Genomic DNA, 17877 nt, shown 5'->3' with positions numbered 1-17877 from the left:
GACGGCCCCTATTTCCAGATGTGTGTGGGGAGGGGGTGTCAAACCTCCAGGTTCTGAGAAGGGACACCCCAGAGGTGTCAGAGGACGCAGAGTGGGGGAGGGCAGGAGCTGGAGTCGGAGGGAGAGGGAGGGGAAAGACGAGGGAGGAGAGGGGAGGGGGCTGCCCGCGGGGGGTTGGGTCATTGTCTTTTAGAATTTGGGAGCCTTTGAAAAGCCGTGGGCCCTCCCACCGCTATTGTGCTGGGGAAGATGTAGCAGCCTCTTCTCAGAGCCACCCCTTTGCCTCCGGACTTCTCTGGGGCCAGCAGCCGCCCGACCTGGGGCCCGGGCCGCGGGCCTAGCCGACTACCATGGGCTCCGTGTCAAACCAGCAGTTTGCAGGTTCGAGCTTGGTACTTACTGGGGTCACCCTAGGCTGCTGGGGCGCCCAGCAACCACTTAAAAGGGAAAGGGGAAAGTGTCCTCCGGGCTGGCCGAAGGACCTCAAGTCTGTGCGGCCTCCTGCTTCAGGGGCCATCCCTGGAGCAAAGAACGCTGGTGTCCCCGAGGCGTGCACACACAGGCTGCGGGGGCAGCGGGAGAGGAGAGGAGGGGCCTGTCCGGCGGTCTGTCCCGGGCAACGTGTTGTGGGGAAAGGAACAAAACTTTCGGGGCACCGCTGGCCTCCGTGTAAGCTTGGGGAGCGCGGGAGGCAGCCGGGACAGGTTTTTAACCGCCGGCTGCTTGGTAGCTACAGCCTCCGGGGTGCGCACCCACGGGTTGGACCGTCCGGGGTCCCAGCCGGGACGCTGAGAGGGTCCTCCAACCCCGTGGCCCCCCAGCTGAGCGCCCTCCCCGTTTCCAGGTGGCTGCGCCAAGGCGCCAGAGGAGGCGCGGGAGGACGCTGCCGGGGCGGCGGAGGAGCCGCAGCTGCTGCACGGAGCCGGCATCTGTAAGTGGTTCAACGTGCGCATGGGGTTCGGCTTCCTGTCCATGACCGCCCGCGCGGGGGTCGCGCTCGACCCACCCGTGGATGTCTTTGTGCACCAGGTGAGACCGGTTCTGGTAACTTTAGCGGGAAGGGGATGTGGGCGCGCATATTCAGGGGTGGGCGGCCACGCGGGGCCGCTGGACTGAGGGAGCTCCAGGACCCTCATTGTGCGTCCCCATCTGTGCGGTAGAGCCCCGGACCTGAGTCCTGGTAACTCCAACAGGACGAGAGCGAGCGGCCGAGCCATTATCAGCACCTCCCACCCCCTTCCGGGAACCCTTCTGGCTCACCACGTGTTTGTTACCTCTTTCCCCTGGGAAGGAGGCAGGGGCAAGGAGGTGACCCCATGTGGCAGAAACTAAGGTTGTATTGTGCTTGCCGGTGGGGGGAGGGCGAGAAGGCCGGCCAAGGAAGCACATGCCCGGCCATAGCGGGGCCCTCAGCGCCCAGCGCTTTTCACTAACTTGTGAGCGGAGCTAGCTCCCCGCGGGGAGAGGGAAGGAAACCTCTCTGGGATCCAAGGGAGGATAAAGCTACGAAGTCCGTCCGATCTCCTAAAACTCAATCCCTGCGGCCTAGGTGGGTTTGTCAGATCCTTAAAGGGTCTATCTGGGGGCTTGAAAGCTTGTCCAAACGACCAGCCTCGCATACAGTTCACCAAGCGGGCTTTTTGCTGTCCAGTTCCTACCAGAAAGGGAAGTTTAAGGAGCCCAGGCCTTAGATTCCTGAGCCAGGCTGGGAGGGAGTTAGGTCGCAACCCCAAGTTCTCAGTTAAAGCAAAGCAGCACGGTGGGGGTGAAATTCAGGGTCGCAGGGCATGGGGTGGAGGGAGGCCAGCCTCTGGACCTATTCTCAGCTTGTCATTTATGGCCCCAGACAGCCATTCATGCTGTCCGAACATTTCCAGCCTCAAACAAGTTGCCAGGGACTTCAGGATTCCTCCTTCCTGTGGCCTCCCTCTCACCTCTTCCTAAATACCTTCCGGTGGTCCTGGGGCACCAGCTCCCCATAACATGGAGAGGAAGTTGCTGCCTGTGTCCCTCTCACTTTTGGAGGTTTAGGGTTGGGCCTGAGAAAAAGAAATTTGCTAACCCCAGGCCAAGTAGGTTGGCACTGAGGCCGGGCAGGGAGGGGTTACTTGGGGAAGGTTGGCTTTAGGAGCCATGGGGGAGGGGAAAGGAGGATGTGGGGATTAAGGGTTGGAGCCTGAGGGATGGTATTCTGGAGGGGGAGGGGTGGAGAAGGGAGATGCTGGATGGACTGGTTGGAAGTCCTCATCGAGGATGTTGAGTGAGGGCAACAAGGGAGATAGAGGATGCAAGGAGATGGGGACCTGCCAGTTAATGCTGGTGACTTAGGGTCACTGGACTGCTTGAACATCACTAGACAACTAGTTCTAGTTAGTGACATGGCCACCTTTCCAGTCTCATTTTTTTTTTTAAATATATTTTATTGATTTTTTACAGAGAGGAAGGGAGAGAGATAGGGAGTTAGAAACATCGATGAGAGAGAAACATCGATGAGAGAGAAACATCGATGAGAGAGAAACATCGATCAGCTGCCTCCTGCACACTCCCCACTGGGGATGTGCCCGCAACCCAGGTACATGCCCTTGACCGGAATCGAACCTGGGACCTTTCAGTCCGCAAGCCGACGCTCTATCCACTGAGCCAAACTGGTTTTGGCTCCTGTCTCATTTACATACGTGTTTGATAACCACAGGAAGTAATTGTGGGAGAAAGAAGGGAATTGGCCTCTTTAGATCTATTAAATCACTTTATTACAGGAACCGGCTTTGAATGGCCCTCCTCAGCAGGGTGCCAGCCCCCCACTGCCATTTATCGGATCAGAAAGAGATTATAATCCTTCCTGGTCTGGAGATGGACTAGATAGCTGCCCCAACTTTGGGAGTCTTGGAGGAAGAGTCAGAACCAACATTTTCTTGCTTTCATTCCTAAGGCTGCTAAATAGGGAGGGGTTTAGGGGAATGTAACCCCATCAAGAAACTTTCCTCTACCCTCAAGGTTCTTTTGGCTGGTCTAATCCAGTAGACATTAGACAGATTAGTAAGAGAGAATAACTGAATTTAATATATATGTTTGGGAACCCCACATATAGGAGAGTCAGAGACCCCACATGCACATTATAAAAATATAAAGGGAACATGGGTGTGTAAGACATTCTGAGCTAGGGATGAGGTACGGTGCCCTGGGGGCTTCAAAGGGTTATTGCAGTACAATAAGAGCAGATGTTTAGTAAATAGAAGTTTGTCCTGCTCTGCAGATAGGTCAATGAGGTCATCTCTGATAAACTCTTACTATGGACAGGGCCCCTAATTCAAGTTCTTATAGGTGGGGGCAGAAGTCTCTCTTGAAAACAATCCACATACCACAGAGGCACATCTTGGTATGACTAGTTCTGAACTCCCACAGTGAAAATCAAAGCTGGGGGAGATTTTCCTGAGCAAATGGATCTATGCCTCAAGGCACTTAACCTTAGGATCGAAAGCAACTGGGAATATTAGATGGCATAGAGCAGGAACCTTCAGGTTTGGGGAGTGGGACCCACACCATCCGTTTCAGATGGGTTAGCCAGGAGATCTGGACTTCAGAGTTTTGGAAGGACCTTCCACAGTTGAATAAGTTATCTGGAGGGAGTTGAGCTGGGATAAGGAATCAAGAATTTATGACCAACAGTCATGGGACAGTGACTGAGCCTTACTTGATAGGTCTTGATGGCACACTGCCTGGGCTTGAATTAATCCTCAAACCCTATCGTAGCAGTAAGTTAAACTAATGATTTCAGTCCCTGCACTTGAGAAATTTGAATTATTTTCTTTTGGAAATCTAGTAGAGAAGAATCAAGTCGTTGTAGGATGATCCCTAAATATTGTCCTGGGGGAGGAAAGTGTTCCCAAAGTGGAGGAAGGATAAGACATTTCTCTTTAAGAAGAAAACCACCCCTTTGGCTGCTGCTGATGGGCACCCTGGAGTTGGGGTGCAGGTGGTGAGAAGGATATAATTGTTCTAAGGAAACATCTGCCAGGGGAGGTGGTCTGGGAGCCCTTTTTTAAGGAGAGAGGAAGGGGGAAAAGCAATTTAACATTTTCTTTTCCCTTTCCAAGTGGGCCTATTTAGTGCCTAACCACTACTGTTCTTATGCTCCCTCTCACCCCAGGTATGAATGAGTGAGAAACAAAATCGGCCTTAGCCTTTAAAAAAATAAGGCAGCGATTTCTCATCAGCCCTAGGTATTTGGATCTGGAATTCTGCCTCCTGCACATGCCCCAACTGGGGATCGAACCCACCACCTTTTGGTGTAAGGGATGATGCTCCAACCAACTGAGCCACACCGGCCAGGGCCCAAATATTTAAGAAGTAGCTTTCTGGCTAAAGGGCTCTATTAGAAGACTTGAAGGCAAAAGAAGAGCCCTAATTTGACCTAGGGACTGAGTTTGGGTTGGGAGAGGGGGGGTAGTATGTGTGTAAAGAGATCTTTCACCTGGTTTATAACATTTCGGGTGCCTCTGATTACTCACCTCATACCTAGGTCAGTGATGTACTTGTCTTATCCCCTCGCCTAACCTGTAAGCTCTTCAAAGAGAGGGACCAGCTAGCTGTCTAGCTCACAGTTGATAGGCAGAAGGAATGAATGCGAAGAAGCATGGGACTCCCGAGGAATCTGATACACAAACAGTTTGGGGGCCTTGTCAGCAGAAGTCTTCCTCAGGAGCAAAAGCCTGGAAATGGGGAGGGAATGTTCACTGTTGGCTGCTCTCTGGTTGGCAGTCATTCATTAGTTATTTCCCTCTTAATAGGGTAAAACATTAAGAAAGAATGAATCACTTTGACTTTCAAGGAAGTTGGTAGAGAAGTACCTGGGTTACTTGGATCCTTTTCTTTCTGAGAAGACATGCTTCCCACACAATGTTCCCAGTAAAGGCTGAACCACCATCCTGAGCAAAGGTTCCACTATGACAAATTTAGAACTTGTGTTTGGTGACATTACTACTTGCCCTGTATGTCATTTTCAGTGACTTTCTCCAGGGCAGATAGATTCTGGAACATTCTTAATCAAAGCATAACGCCATCCTTCTGGAATTCCCATCCTTCTGGGTTAAATTTGGGGGTGGAGTGGAGGGAAAACCTCTACCCCCTCCTTCCTGCGGGCATGAATGGTAATTGCTTAATTACTATGTGTTAAGTCTTGGGAGGTCAAAGAAGGTGGTGGAGGAGGAAGAGAAAGCTTTAAAGAATAGTACATAATTAATACAGACTAATTTTAAATTATCTCAGCTTGGAGTTAGTGTAATTTAAATAGGAATCCGAAATCCAAGTTAATGGCTTTGTTAAATGGCACAGGAGCAGGGTTACTGGCTTAAAACTCCAAGATTCTCTCTTCGATGCTCTGAGTGGGAGGATGGGGGCAGGGTGAGGAGTAAGCACCCCGCCCAATCGGGACTCACCCTGGACAGGTCCTCATCTGAGTTCAGTCTCCTTGAAACTCCGTTTTCCTGAGGACAGAAGAGATGTGCACCCAAAGTTGCTGGGAAGAGAAGTCTAGGCGAACACTTGTGTTCACAGGCAACTCCTTCCTGCTTCTGGTCTCCCTCTGGCTGCCTTTGTACCAATGGGCTGATGAGCAGCACCATCTGGTGGAGAACTCCAGGCAGGAGCTGTGGTCCTGGCTACTATGTCTGAGCAGAAGTGATGTGTGTGTGTGGTGGGGGGGGTTCTGGACAGATCTTTTCTCATCCTCCCTAACAAACTAGAGAACCAGTTGGTTTGTTCTAGCCCCACCAAACCCTCTACTTTCAGAAATGAAGCTCAGGTCCAATTCTGAGAACACCACAGGACTGAGTCATAAAATTTCACCTGCTTTTTACTTATTTATTTATTTTTAATATTTTTATTGATTTCAGAGAGGAAGGGATAGGGAGAGAGATAGAAACATCAACGATGAGAATCATTGATCGGCTGCCTCCTGCACGCCCCGTACTGGGGATCAAGCCCGCAACCCAGGCATATGCCCTGACTGGGAATCAAACCTGGGACCCTTCAGTCTGTAGGCCGATGCTCTAGCCACTGAGCCAAACCAGCCAGGGCGCTTTATACTTTTTAAATAATATATTTTTACTTATTGATTTCAGAGAGGAAGGGAGAAGGAGAGATAGAAACATTAAGGATGAGAGAATCCTTGATCACCTGCCTCCTGCATGCCCCCCACTGGGGATTGAGCCCAAAACACTGACCAGGAATCAAACCGTGGCCTCCTGGTTCGTTGGTCGATGCTCAACCACTGAGCCACACCGGTCGGGCTGCTTTTTACTTTTTAAACCTGGCTATTTGAAAGTTTTAACATGTCTATGTGACTTGCATTATAGTGCATAGCGCTAGGTCTAGAGTCAGGCTAGTTGCAGTCAGTCCAGCTGTGCCCCTCACTATGAATTTGGGCAAGGTGCTTAACCCCTCTGCCTTCATGATGTCGGCTGTTCAGTGGGGGTCATGTAAGGCCTACCTCACAGGCTTGGCGTGAGTTACATGTGCTACAACATGTAAAGTGCTTAAAACACTGCTTAGTAAATATTAGTAATTTTGGATAGTAGCAAACTACGTTTATTACACAAATGTGTGTGTGCACTGCTGGACACCTAGATAGTCTTGAGCTGGAATATGCTGTGGGTGTTACAGAAAAGCTGGAACCCCAGCTTTGATTCCTGTGATCAAAGCTAGTACCCTTAAATCCTGACTCTGCCACTGAGGGAGAAAGGAGTGGCGTGCCCTAGCTGGTTTGGCTCAGTGGATAGCGTGTCAGCCTCAGACTAAAGGGTCCTGGGTTTGATTCCGGTCCAAGGGCACGTGTCCTGGCTAGCAGGCTCAATGCCCCACAGGATACCCCAGTGTGAGGCGCACAGGAGGCAGCTATCAATGATTCTCTCATCATTGTTGTTTCTATCTCTCCCTCCCTCTCTGAAATCAATTTTAAAAAAAACCATTTTTTTTAATTTAAAAAATTAATGACAATAAGAAAGGAATGGTGTGACAAAAAGAGTGCTACGTTAGGGCTGGCAGGAACCTCGTTAAATTGGGAAAGGAAGATTGGAGACCTGCCTCCCCCCCCCCCCAGCCCCCCATCACTTTTAAAATAATTTATCTGAATAAGTAACTCTAATTGTGGTTCCTGTGTAAAGGATTTGACTGAAGGCACTGAATGGGAGGGGAAGGGAGGAGAGGGAAGAGAAGGAAGTCAGATCCTGTTTGTTTCCATCCCTGGAAGTGTGGGGTGGCAGGTTGGAGGGAAGGAAAGATGGCTGCTGGTGGTGACTTTGGCAGACCCAGCAAGCTTGACTGGGGAAGATAGGTATCTCTACATGCATTTCTCACTCAGTGACCATAACCCCTACATGAAGGAGGAAGGAAGGAGCGATGAATGTGGTGGGTGGGGCTCGTGGGGGTGATGTGTGGAATCTGCAGCCTCTGGAACTCCAGGAATCTGACCATCAGAACCAACCAGTGTCAACTCTTTGTTTCCTGGGGCTGGGCTCTATTGGGGGAGCTCCAGCCTTGCCCCTCCCCCCAAGCCTTTTCTTTTTTTTGGAGGGGTTGGGGAGAGAGGCAGGCCCTGCTTTGTGTGTGGTTGGGGGCGGGGAGGGGGTGGTGGCAAGAATTTCTGGCTCCTTTCTGATGCAGGCCCTGTGAGGCTGGCTCAGTGGGGCTGCATGCTGATTACCTATCTGATAAGAGAGGAATTCAAAGTATGTGTTTTAGGAAGGGGCAGAGGGGGCAGGGAGCCACCCCTAGAGACCTCCAGTCCAAGACCGGTTATGGTGAGATGCCTGCAGGGTTTTTTTGTTGTTGCTGTTTTCAACTATTTCAAAGTCTTAAATAGACCTCAGAGCCTCCAGTGATGGAGTGGGTGACCCGAGAGGACCAGTCAATTTCATATAGTCCCCATTTATGTTCTCTCCCTAAGCCTATGAGGCATAGATAAGGAGAGTTGTCCTCAGTAAATTGAGCTCAGAGGAGATAGTTTTCTGGATTTCCACTGCTAGTTAGTGATAAAAACCCAGAGTTAAAATTCCCAGTCTCTTGACACTCGGTTCCCACTGTTACCCTACCCTGATCCAGTTTGAAGAGGTTGATAATAATTGCTACTCAGTGGAGATTTATGTGTTAAATAATCCTCATGCATAGAACCTCACAGCACTACCATAAAATTAGTATTTACTTCCATTTTGTAGGTTAGAAAGGAGGAAACAGGGCCTCAGACTCCTGTTCTTAATCACTTATCTGCTGAATCACAGCCCGAGCTGGGGTGTGTATCAGCCTAGGAGAAGCTGGTAATGCCTGGGCCAAGAATGCTCTTGGTTCAGCTCCTCCAGTACCTCCTGATTCACTCTGGCTTGTCCCAGATCAAAAGACAAGTCAAATCTAACTTCAAATTCAGGGTAGTCACTGTGCAACGGTAGAGCCTTCTAGCAGATGCCGAGGATCTGAGGCCCAGAGGTGCATGGTTGACCAAGGTCACTCTGCCAGATATTGGTAGAAGCAGCATTTCATGAACCAGGATGTGTCTGGGGCCTGAGCCTGTGCTCTTAAGCAAGAATTCCTCTCTTATCAGATAGGTACTTCTAAATTACTTCAATGGAAGTTTCGTCTTAAGCAATATCATGTAGATTAAAACAAAAACGTGAGTAACTGACGACTGGGGATCCCATCTGGCTAAAGAGCATGTTTCACCTGAGACCCAGTTTGAAATAGTCTACCCCCACCACCAACAGCATAAAACACGACTCATGCTACTCAATCATGTTCCCTCCAGCCCCAGGACAAGGTGCACAGTGATTCCTTTCGCTTCTCTGAACCTTGCTTTCTATGATGATTACACCTTGTTGACATTTGTCAGTGTAAATGGAAGAAGGTGTAAAGAAGTCCATTCTGGGGAGGGTCTGGGAGGGTCTGGGAGGGATGTCACCTCCAGTAACGTGTTGTTGTTAAGCAGGAAGTGGCCAGGTGGAATGGGCTGTGAGCTTCTAATCAGGAGCCCTAGGTTCTTCTGACACCAGGGGTGTCAACTAGCTGTGTGAATAACTCCCACTTTCTTTTTTTTTTTTTTGAAGGCTGCTAGGTTCTTTGCAAGTATCAATATTTTTAAATTGAGTATCTTAATGGGATTGCTCCATACGTTATTCTAAATCAATTTTCCTTTTAAAAATATTTGGTCTGCCGGAACTGGTTTGGCTCATTGGATAGAGCGTCGGCCTGCGGACTGAAGGGTCCCAGGTTCGATTCCGGTCAAGGGCATGTACCTTGGTTGCGGGCACATCCCCAGTGAGGGGTGTGCAGGAGGCAGCTGATCAATGTTTCTCTCTCGATGTTTCTAACTATCCCTCTCCCTTCCTCTCTGTAAAAAAAGAAAAAAATATATTTGGCCATTTTTCCAAGTCAAATAATTAAAATCTACTTCTTGTTCATTAATCCAAAAATGTGTGAGGCATTATTTATGTGCAAAATGCAGCAGTGAACAAGACAGGGACTCGACATTCTTTTAAATGGCTGCATGGTTGGGTTTTTTGTTTTCCCAATTTTTTGTTTTGTTTTGTTAATCCTCACCTGAGGATAATTTTTCCATTGATTTTTAGTGAGAGGCAGCCAAAGGGAAGGGAGGCAGGGAGAGATAGACAGAAAGAGAGAGAGGAAGGAAGGAAGGGAGTAAAAAGAAAGGAAGAAAGAGAAACATCATTTGGTTGCCTCCTGCATGCACCCCCGCCCCCCCTCCGGCCCCAAGGCTGGGGATCAAACCTGTAGCCCAGGTGCTCGCTGTTGACCTTGACCACCTTGACCAGGAATCAAGCCCACCACTCTTCAGTACTGACATTCTAACCACTGAGCACACCGGCCAGGGTGTTGTGTTTTCAAACCAATTAAATTGTCATGCTGTCCTTCAAATTGCCTAGTTATATTCTGTTCTGTGGGGTTTTTTCTTTCTGATTTTTAGTAGCTTTTTGTAGTTTTATCTGTCTAATTATCTGTCTTGATTTTATAGTTTTGGTCCCTTTTTTTAGCATTTAGATATTTAAGTTCTGGAATGTATTTTGTATGCATATGATATAAAGGGTAGAATTCTGGCTTCATTTCCAAATAGAGAGCTAATGTTCTCAACAGTATTATTAAATTGTTTTTCTCATCTATTGATTTCCCCCCATATGCTTGGTTCTCCTAGTGGTCTTTCCCTTATAATCTTCTGATCCATCTGTTTGGGTCATACTGTCTTTTTCTTTCAACTTTTAGTTATTTGATATAATTTCAAACTTGGAAAGAAGTTGCAAGAATACTAAAAATTTCCATATAAGCTTTATTTTATGGTTTTTATACTTGTTGATTTCTTAAATGTTATGTTTACATTTTTTTTCCTTCTATTTTACTTAGAAATTAAAATAAAATGTAATGGCATCTGTTTATATAATAATTGTTCTTTGTTAATGTTATGTAGATTTCTTGTTCTTAATTGTGTTGACTCTCTTTCTTTATTGATAAAATGGGAGTGTTATCACACTGATTCCAGCATTAATGGGGATTACATGTATATTACTGTTGAGGGTGTGTGTAATGATGGAGACTAACATTAAAATCTACTGTGTTCCCCTTCCGCAGAGTAAACTGCACATGGAGGGCTTCCGGAGCCTAAAGGAGGGTGAGGCGGTGGAGTTCACCTTTAAGAAGTCCGCCAAGGGCCTGGAGTCCATCCGAGTCACTGGCCCTGGTGGGGTATTCTGTATTGGGAGCGAGAGGCGGCCAAAAGGGAAGAACATGCAGAAGCGCAGATCAAAGGGAGACAGGTATGGATTGGAGGGTGGCTTGTGTGGACTGATAGAGACATGCTAAGGATGGGGAGAGCTCTCTCGATCTTGTCTCATCTCTTGGGCCAGGTTGCCATCGACCCATAAACCAGGAGGTCACGGTGCGACCCAGTTAGGGCACATGCCTGAGTTTTGAGCTCAATCCCCAGTGCAGGGCATGCAAGAGGCAGCTGATCCATGATTCTCTTTTATCACGGGTGTTTCTATTTATCTCTCCCTTTCCCTTCCTCTCTGAATCAATAAAAATCTACTTTTTAAAAAATAAAATAAAATAAAATGAAGCCTATCTAGATGGTTGGGGTACCTGCTGTAGATGTGGAAGATGAGAAGAGAGCAGTATGTGAGGAGAGCATTTGAGAAGTAATTTTGCTCTGTGAGCTCTAGCCTCCATTACTAAGTGGGAATAGTGATATTAGCCTCACATGATTATTTTAGAACTAAAGGAGACTGATATGAAAGTGAAAGTTGTGGGGACAAGAAGATGTGTCTGTACTTGTTGCTTCTTCACCAGGTCTCCATATGACTGGTCTCTTCATCTTAGCTTTGTGCTCGAACAGATCATATAATCTGACTCCTTAGTTTTTTTAAGGGTATGTTAGAGTCTTACCTTTTTTCGCCCAAATTGCAGTGCTTAGTTGGGGTCTGTGGTTTCTATTCTTGGTATTTCGGTATTTTCAAGGTGACATGAATCTGAAGATCATCTAGACCAGGGGTTCTCAACTTCTTAATGCCGCGACCCTTTAATACACTTCCTCATGTTGTGGAGACCCCCAATCATAAAATTATTTTCGTTGCTACTTCATAACTGTAATTTTGCTACTGTTATGAGTCGTCATGTAAATATCAAATATGAAGGATGTATTTTCATTGTTACAAATTGAACATAATTAAAGCATAGTGATTAATCACAAAGGCAATATGTAATTATGTATGCGTTTTCCAATGGTCTTAGTTGACCCTTGTGAAAGGGTCGTTCGACCCCCAAAGAAGTCGCGACCCACAGGTTGAGAACCGCTGATCTAGACAATTACAGGTTTGGAAAGGATTTCAAGATATCTAGTCAGCCCTCGCTGGTTTGGCTCAGTGGATAGAGCGTTGGCCTGCAGACTGAAGGGTCCCAGGTTCAATTCTGGTCAAGGGCATGTACCTCGGTTGCAGGCTCCTCCCCCGGCCCAGGCCCTGGTCTGGGCATGTACAGGAAGCAACCAATCGATGTGTTTCTCTTACATCAATATTTCTCTCTGTCTTTCCCTCTCTCTCTTCATCCCTCTAAAAATCAATGGGAAAATATCCTCGTTGAGGATTTTTTTTTTTAAAAAGGTATCTAGTCATATTTCTCCTTTTAGAAGTGGAGAAATTGGTCTCCAAAAGGAAAGAGCCAAGTGTCCTCAGAGAAAGGCTTCTGATCTCTTCTCACTCCTTTCTCAACTTTGCCATCCTGCTTTTTACCAGGTGCTACAACTGTGGAGGTCTAGACCATCACGCCAAGGAATGCAAGCTCCCACCCCAGCCCAAGAAGTGCCACTTCTGCCAAAGCATCAGCCACATGGTGGCCTCCTGTCCACTGAAGGCCCAGCAAGCCCCCAGCTCACAGGGAAAGCCAGCCTACTTTCGGGATGAAGAAGAAGAGATCCATAGCCCTGCCCTGCTCCCAGATGCCCAGAATTGAGCCACAGTGGGTGCCGGGGGCTATGTTCTTGTGATCAGAAAGTTTCAAGGAGCAGGCATCAATCGGCAGATCGGAGAAAGTGGGGACAGGGTGGGTGGGGGCAGCAGGCACTGCCATGTATCTCTGGCCGGGTTCCACAGCATCACCCCCTCTTCCCTCTTGGCAGGGGGGAAGGGGTGAAGCAAAGGAACTCCAACCGCATTCGATCCAAACGCCTGTGAGGGCTTTGGGGGAACTCCCTTCTTACATGCTTTATTGAGTCTCCACCCCCAGAATCTCCAGCTTTTGAAAGTGGCCTGGATAGGGAAGTTGTGTTCCTTTTAAAGAAGGACATGTAATAATGATATTTCCCCTGCCAAAGTGAAAAGATTTACATAAGACCAGAACCCAGACCACAAACGACTGCATTCTGTGGGAGGGACTCTCTCAGGGTCACGGCAGGGTTTTTCCACATCTTATCTCCTGGTAACTCACTCTTGAGAATTGTCCCCAAGCAATGGGTGGTGACGATAGGCAAAAGGGATGGTTGGGGAACAGCTGCAGACCTGCAGCTCCTAAGCTCACTCCCACCCCATTTCTGGACCAATACAATTGTATTTATTTGGTCCCTTGGATAACTGCACCTTGGTCCCACTTTCTCCAGGATGCAGCTGCACTAGCTGTGTGCGAATGACGTATCTTGTGCATTTAGACTTTTTTTTTTCTTTTCATAATATAAATATTCTGGGTTTGTATTTTTGTGTATTTTAATCTACAGCCCTCATTCCTGCACTGTGTTCTCAGGTACATGAGCAATCTCAGGGATAAGTGGGCAGGAGCTCCGGGTCTGCACAGCAGGAATACTTTGTTTTATCATCAGGGAAAACACCTATTTGGAATGTACAGTCTATTGAACTACCTCATTTTTGCCAATTAGAGCTGGCTTTTCTGCCATAGTATCCTCTTGAAACCCCTCCACCTTCAATGTTTTGTGGAAGACTAGATTTTAATGGGGTAGCCTCATTACTTGATCTCTTACTAGAAGATTGGAAATTGGTCTGAACAGGAATCAGTGGTTGGTGCAAAGGTTAGGAGAAGCTGGGCCTAGGTGAAAGGCACAGGGGGGAAGCCAAGATTAGATGCAGGTTGTCAATATATGTGTAACCAAGGATTCCTGTCCCATACCTGTAATCCCAGGGGTTTGGGACTCAACATTACATACCAGATCCATCCCTAACTGGATTGGGCTAGGCCTACCAGGCACAACAAGGTGTATGTGTGTGTTGATAAAGAGAGCGTTTAAGAACACTACCTCTCTACCCATCTTGAGCTGCCCAGGGGTGGATATATGAAGCAACGACTAAATTCCTTAACCTTTAAAAACTCTTTGCTTTTTCTCTTTGGCTTCCAGAGAGACCATAAGCAATGGCTTCTTTGTGGTGCTCAGCCAGTGTCCTTCCCTGCTGCAGCAACGATTAGTGTCTTAGTAGCTAAAGGAGAAAAGCGGGTTTTGTTAACATGCTGTGAGATCACTGAAAACCTACCTCACTGTGTTGAAACAGGGCAAATGCAATAGGATGCATTGGGTGATGTGTGTCTGATCCTGGGTTCTTGTCCCCCAATTGCTGCCCCCTCTAGTTATTGTGTTTGTCTGGGCTTTGTAGGACTTCACAGTAGCTCATTTGGTGATTGCTAGGTGGCCTAGTTTGTGTAAATGTGTTGGTCTTTCTCCATGTTCTTTTGGGGTTTTATTGTTTACAAACTTTTTTTTTGTATTGCGAAAAATAGCCAAAGCATCTTTGACAAAAGGTTCTGCACCAGGCATAAAGGATCTGAAACATAACCTTGGGAACACCTCTTCTTGAAGTGGGGGTCTTGAACCATCCTTTCTTTTGTTTTCTCTTCCCCTATTTCCTATTTTGGACCAGATCTTCCGTCCTGAAAATTTGACTCGGACCCTCTTCTAGCCACACCCCAAAAAGCCCATTTACCCACATGCCTACACATTTAATGTGTGGGGTGTCACCCCATCTCTTCAATGATTTGTGCAAAAATCCTGAAGAAGTTAAGAATACTCCATCCTTTCTTCCCAATATCCTGAGTGAAAACCATTCCTTGATAGGGGATTCATGCCAAACATTCAGATGGCTATGTTTTAATTTCTAATCCTAGGGTAGAGAGCAGCAACGAGGGGGCCTTTCATTTTGAAAGTGGGGTTGGGACACCAAAAAAGGGACGATGAATGTATATCCACGTCACTCAGGAACTTTTATGCCGGTGCAAAAAAAACTTATGTCAAAGTAGCCACACGATTGTTTAATAGGAGACGGACGAATGTAACTCCATGTTTACTGCTAGAAACCAAAGCTTTGTGTGAAATCTTGAATTTATGGGGTGGGAGGGAGGGAGGGTAGGAAAGCGTGTACCTGTCTGTTCTTTCCCTGATTCCTTCTCATTTCTAAACTGCAGGGGACTGAGCCCCCTTGGGCTTTGGTGACCTCCATCACTGGGGACTGTTTATTTGATGGTTGATTTTGCTGTGCCGGGTACTTCCACTTGCTGTCATTTTGTAAAACACATGCTGACTTTTTCCCTTCCCCTCTTCTCCCTGGGAAAATAAAATGAATGAATAAAGACTTATTGCTACTGAAACTGTCATCTCCTTGTTAAGATATTTAAGGTGCTTTACTCCTCCCATAATTCTCACCTCCTTGGATTGGGACTCAGAAGTCACAGAAGAACCATTAAGTTTTCTGTTCAGTCATTTTGATAGGAATGCATCTTGAAAGTTCAGTCCTCTTAGCACCTCATTACAGTGGATTTTTGTTTCTAGTTAGGCCTCTTGTCCTTTCCTTGGAAGTGGCCACATTCAAGAGGGGATTAGGAGCCTGGCATGCACAAGAATGGGTTTGTCTATGCCACTGGCTGGGATGAAAGGATGGGGCCATGCCTTGGGGCATGAGACCCTAATAATACCTTGTCCCTTGCTCTTCAAATCCCTTTACAAATCTTAATTAATTAACCCCCTGAAGCACCCCAGGGAGGCAAATAATGTGGAACTGGGGAAATTGAGGCCATAGGAAAACACGTTAACATTGTATTCGAGCCCAAGTTTGCTAGCTCGCTAATGAACAATGCTTTTTAAACATCTAGCCTTTCCCCAACGGAAAGAGAATTTTAAAAGAGAGATATTTTACTTGAGGGCATACCATCTACTACTGAAAGTGCACAGTAACAAGAACAAGGGTAAGTTTTATACATCCACTCCAGGGACCTTGTAGCAACAGTCTTATTTTTTTGTTAACCCTCACTTGATATTTTTGCCATTGATTTCTAGAGAGTGAAATGGACAGGGAGAGAAAAACCTCAATTGGTTGCCTCCACACCCACTCCTGGGGGCGGGGGGTGAGTGGGGCGGGGGCGAGACTGGGGAACCTGCAACCAATGTATATGCCCTTCACCAGGGAATAGAACCTGTGACCCTTTGGTCTGTGGGCCGATGCTCTAACCACTGAGAAAACCGGGCCAGGGCTGTACCGAAAGTCTTAAAACAGGCTGTTGAAACATCCTGAAGCAAAGCAGGAAGGATGGAAAATACGACTATTGCCCTAGCCCGTTTGGCTCAATGGATAGGGCGTTGGCCTGCTGGTCCCCGGTTCCTACCTTGGTTTCAGGCTCCTCCCAGGCCCGACCCTAGTCTGGCCGTGAAGGAGGCAGCCAATCGATGTGTTTTGTTATGGGTTCACTCAGCGAGATAGACCACCGAAGATAGACCACCGACTCAGAATTTAAATTTAAGAGCCTTTATTAAGCTGGCCAGCTGACTACAGTTACAGCACCCTGCCGAAGCAGAAGCTGAACTGCAGCCCCGATTTCCATGGCCAGCGACTACAGTCACAGCACCCTGCCGAAGCAGAGGCTGACTGCAAGAGTTACATTTTATTATTAAATTTTGTGGACGCCCAGAGAAAAATGTGTCTTTCAAATTTTGGGCCCCCCAATATGGAGGAAACTCTCTTTATACTTTTTCCAGTCCTTTGTCTCCCAAATTTGGAATGAGACTTCCGGGCCTTTTGAGAAAGAAAGCCTGAGTGCTGGGAAGGGACCATGAGACCATATCTCAAGGCCTGGCCTGATGTCAGTACCTTCCTATCTATGTGTTTTAGGAACAGACAGCACAGCATGACCCATCTGGCCGAAGTGCCAGATATGCAGCCCAGCACAGTGTCATCAATTTTTCCCTCTTCCCACTTTCTTTAAAAATTAATGGAAATATATGGTCGGGTGAGGATTAACAACAACTTAAAATACTACTGTTCACGGGTGGGTTACTCATCTGGAGGACCTGGTAGAAGTAACTCATCAGAAAGAGTGGAAGGCACAGTGAACTGGGGTTACTAGCGCAGTATTTCTTGCCTTGATTCCTTGGTGAGAGAAACTACAAGAAGGTTCTTTGCCGAAACCGGTTTGGCTCAGTGGATAGAGCGTTGGCCTGCGGACTGAAAAGTCCCAGGTTCGATTCCAGTCAAGGGCATGTACCTGGGTTGCGGGCACATTCCCAGTGGGAGATGTGCAGGAGGCAGCTGATCGATGTTTCTCTCTCATCGATGTTTCTGACTCTCTATCTCTCTCCCTTCCTCTCTGTAAAAAATCAATAAAGTATGGGGGGGAAAAAGTGTGCTTTTACATTACCAACTAAAAAAAAAAAAAGAAGGTTCTTTGAAAATTGCAAAGGTTTCTTTTGGCTGCTTTTTTAATTTTGAGAGAATTGCAGTGCCTCAAATTACGGCAACAGTTTCCCGGAAAGGTTTGGTACAGGGCGAATGCCCTTGGTTTTTCTATTAGGGTTAGCCGATGGCCGCTCTGTTATTTCATAGTAGAGCCCTTAAAGTAGCGCTCTTTCTGGTTTCCAAACTGTTTTCCTTCGTGTAGGTCCTGAGGCTGCACAGCCTGGAAACTGAGTGCCCACCTCAGCACAAACGCACTGGTAGGAAGTGCGTGTGTGCGGTGGACGAGGGCTGGGAACTTCCCAAACGATGCAGCCCGCTGAGACCCGGACAAGGGGCCCTAAGGCGCAGTTCTGCGGCCGCCCAAGGTCTCCCGGCGAGCTGGGCGCTGCCTTCCACCACTTCCCAGGCCCCAAGGCCAGCGGCAGCTGAGGAACCCGGAATCCTCGCCGTGGAGCGGAGCCCCCTGGCGGCCTCCAAGGTAGATCCAACCACCTCTCCGCTCCCCCGGGGCCTCGACCCCGCCTCCCCCGGCGCGCGGCCTGCAGCCCGGCCGCCCACCCCACGCGGTCACGTGAGCGCGCATTCCTCCGGGCTCCCGCGGAGCGCGAGCTGCGGCTCCGCCTCCGAGCTTGTTGGCGCCGGGCAGGACCACGCCTACCGATGGGCGTGT

At 47.8% G+C, this 17877-nt stretch overlaps 1 protein-coding gene across 1 annotated transcript; it reads left to right on the top strand.

The window, feature by feature from the left end:
• Nucleotides 1-350: 350 nt before the first annotated feature.
• On the top strand, nt 351-12498 carry LIN28A (lin-28 homolog A). The gene is made up of 4 exons (XM_059686118.1): nt 351-381; nt 845-1029; nt 10624-10808; nt 12282-12498. Exons 1-4 carry the CDS (start codon nt 351-353, stop codon nt 12496-12498), a joined length of 618 nt encoding a protein of 205 aa, XP_059542101.1.
• The last annotated feature ends 5379 nt before the right edge of the window (nt 12499-17877 follow it).

This window comes from Myotis daubentonii, chromosome 3, assembly GCF_963259705.1.
Source record: "Myotis daubentonii chromosome 3, mMyoDau2.1, whole genome shotgun sequence".
Taxonomy (NCBI): Eukaryota; Metazoa; Chordata; class Mammalia; order Chiroptera; family Vespertilionidae; genus Myotis; species Myotis daubentonii.
This window is presented reverse-complemented; position numbering and strand designations above follow the sequence as displayed.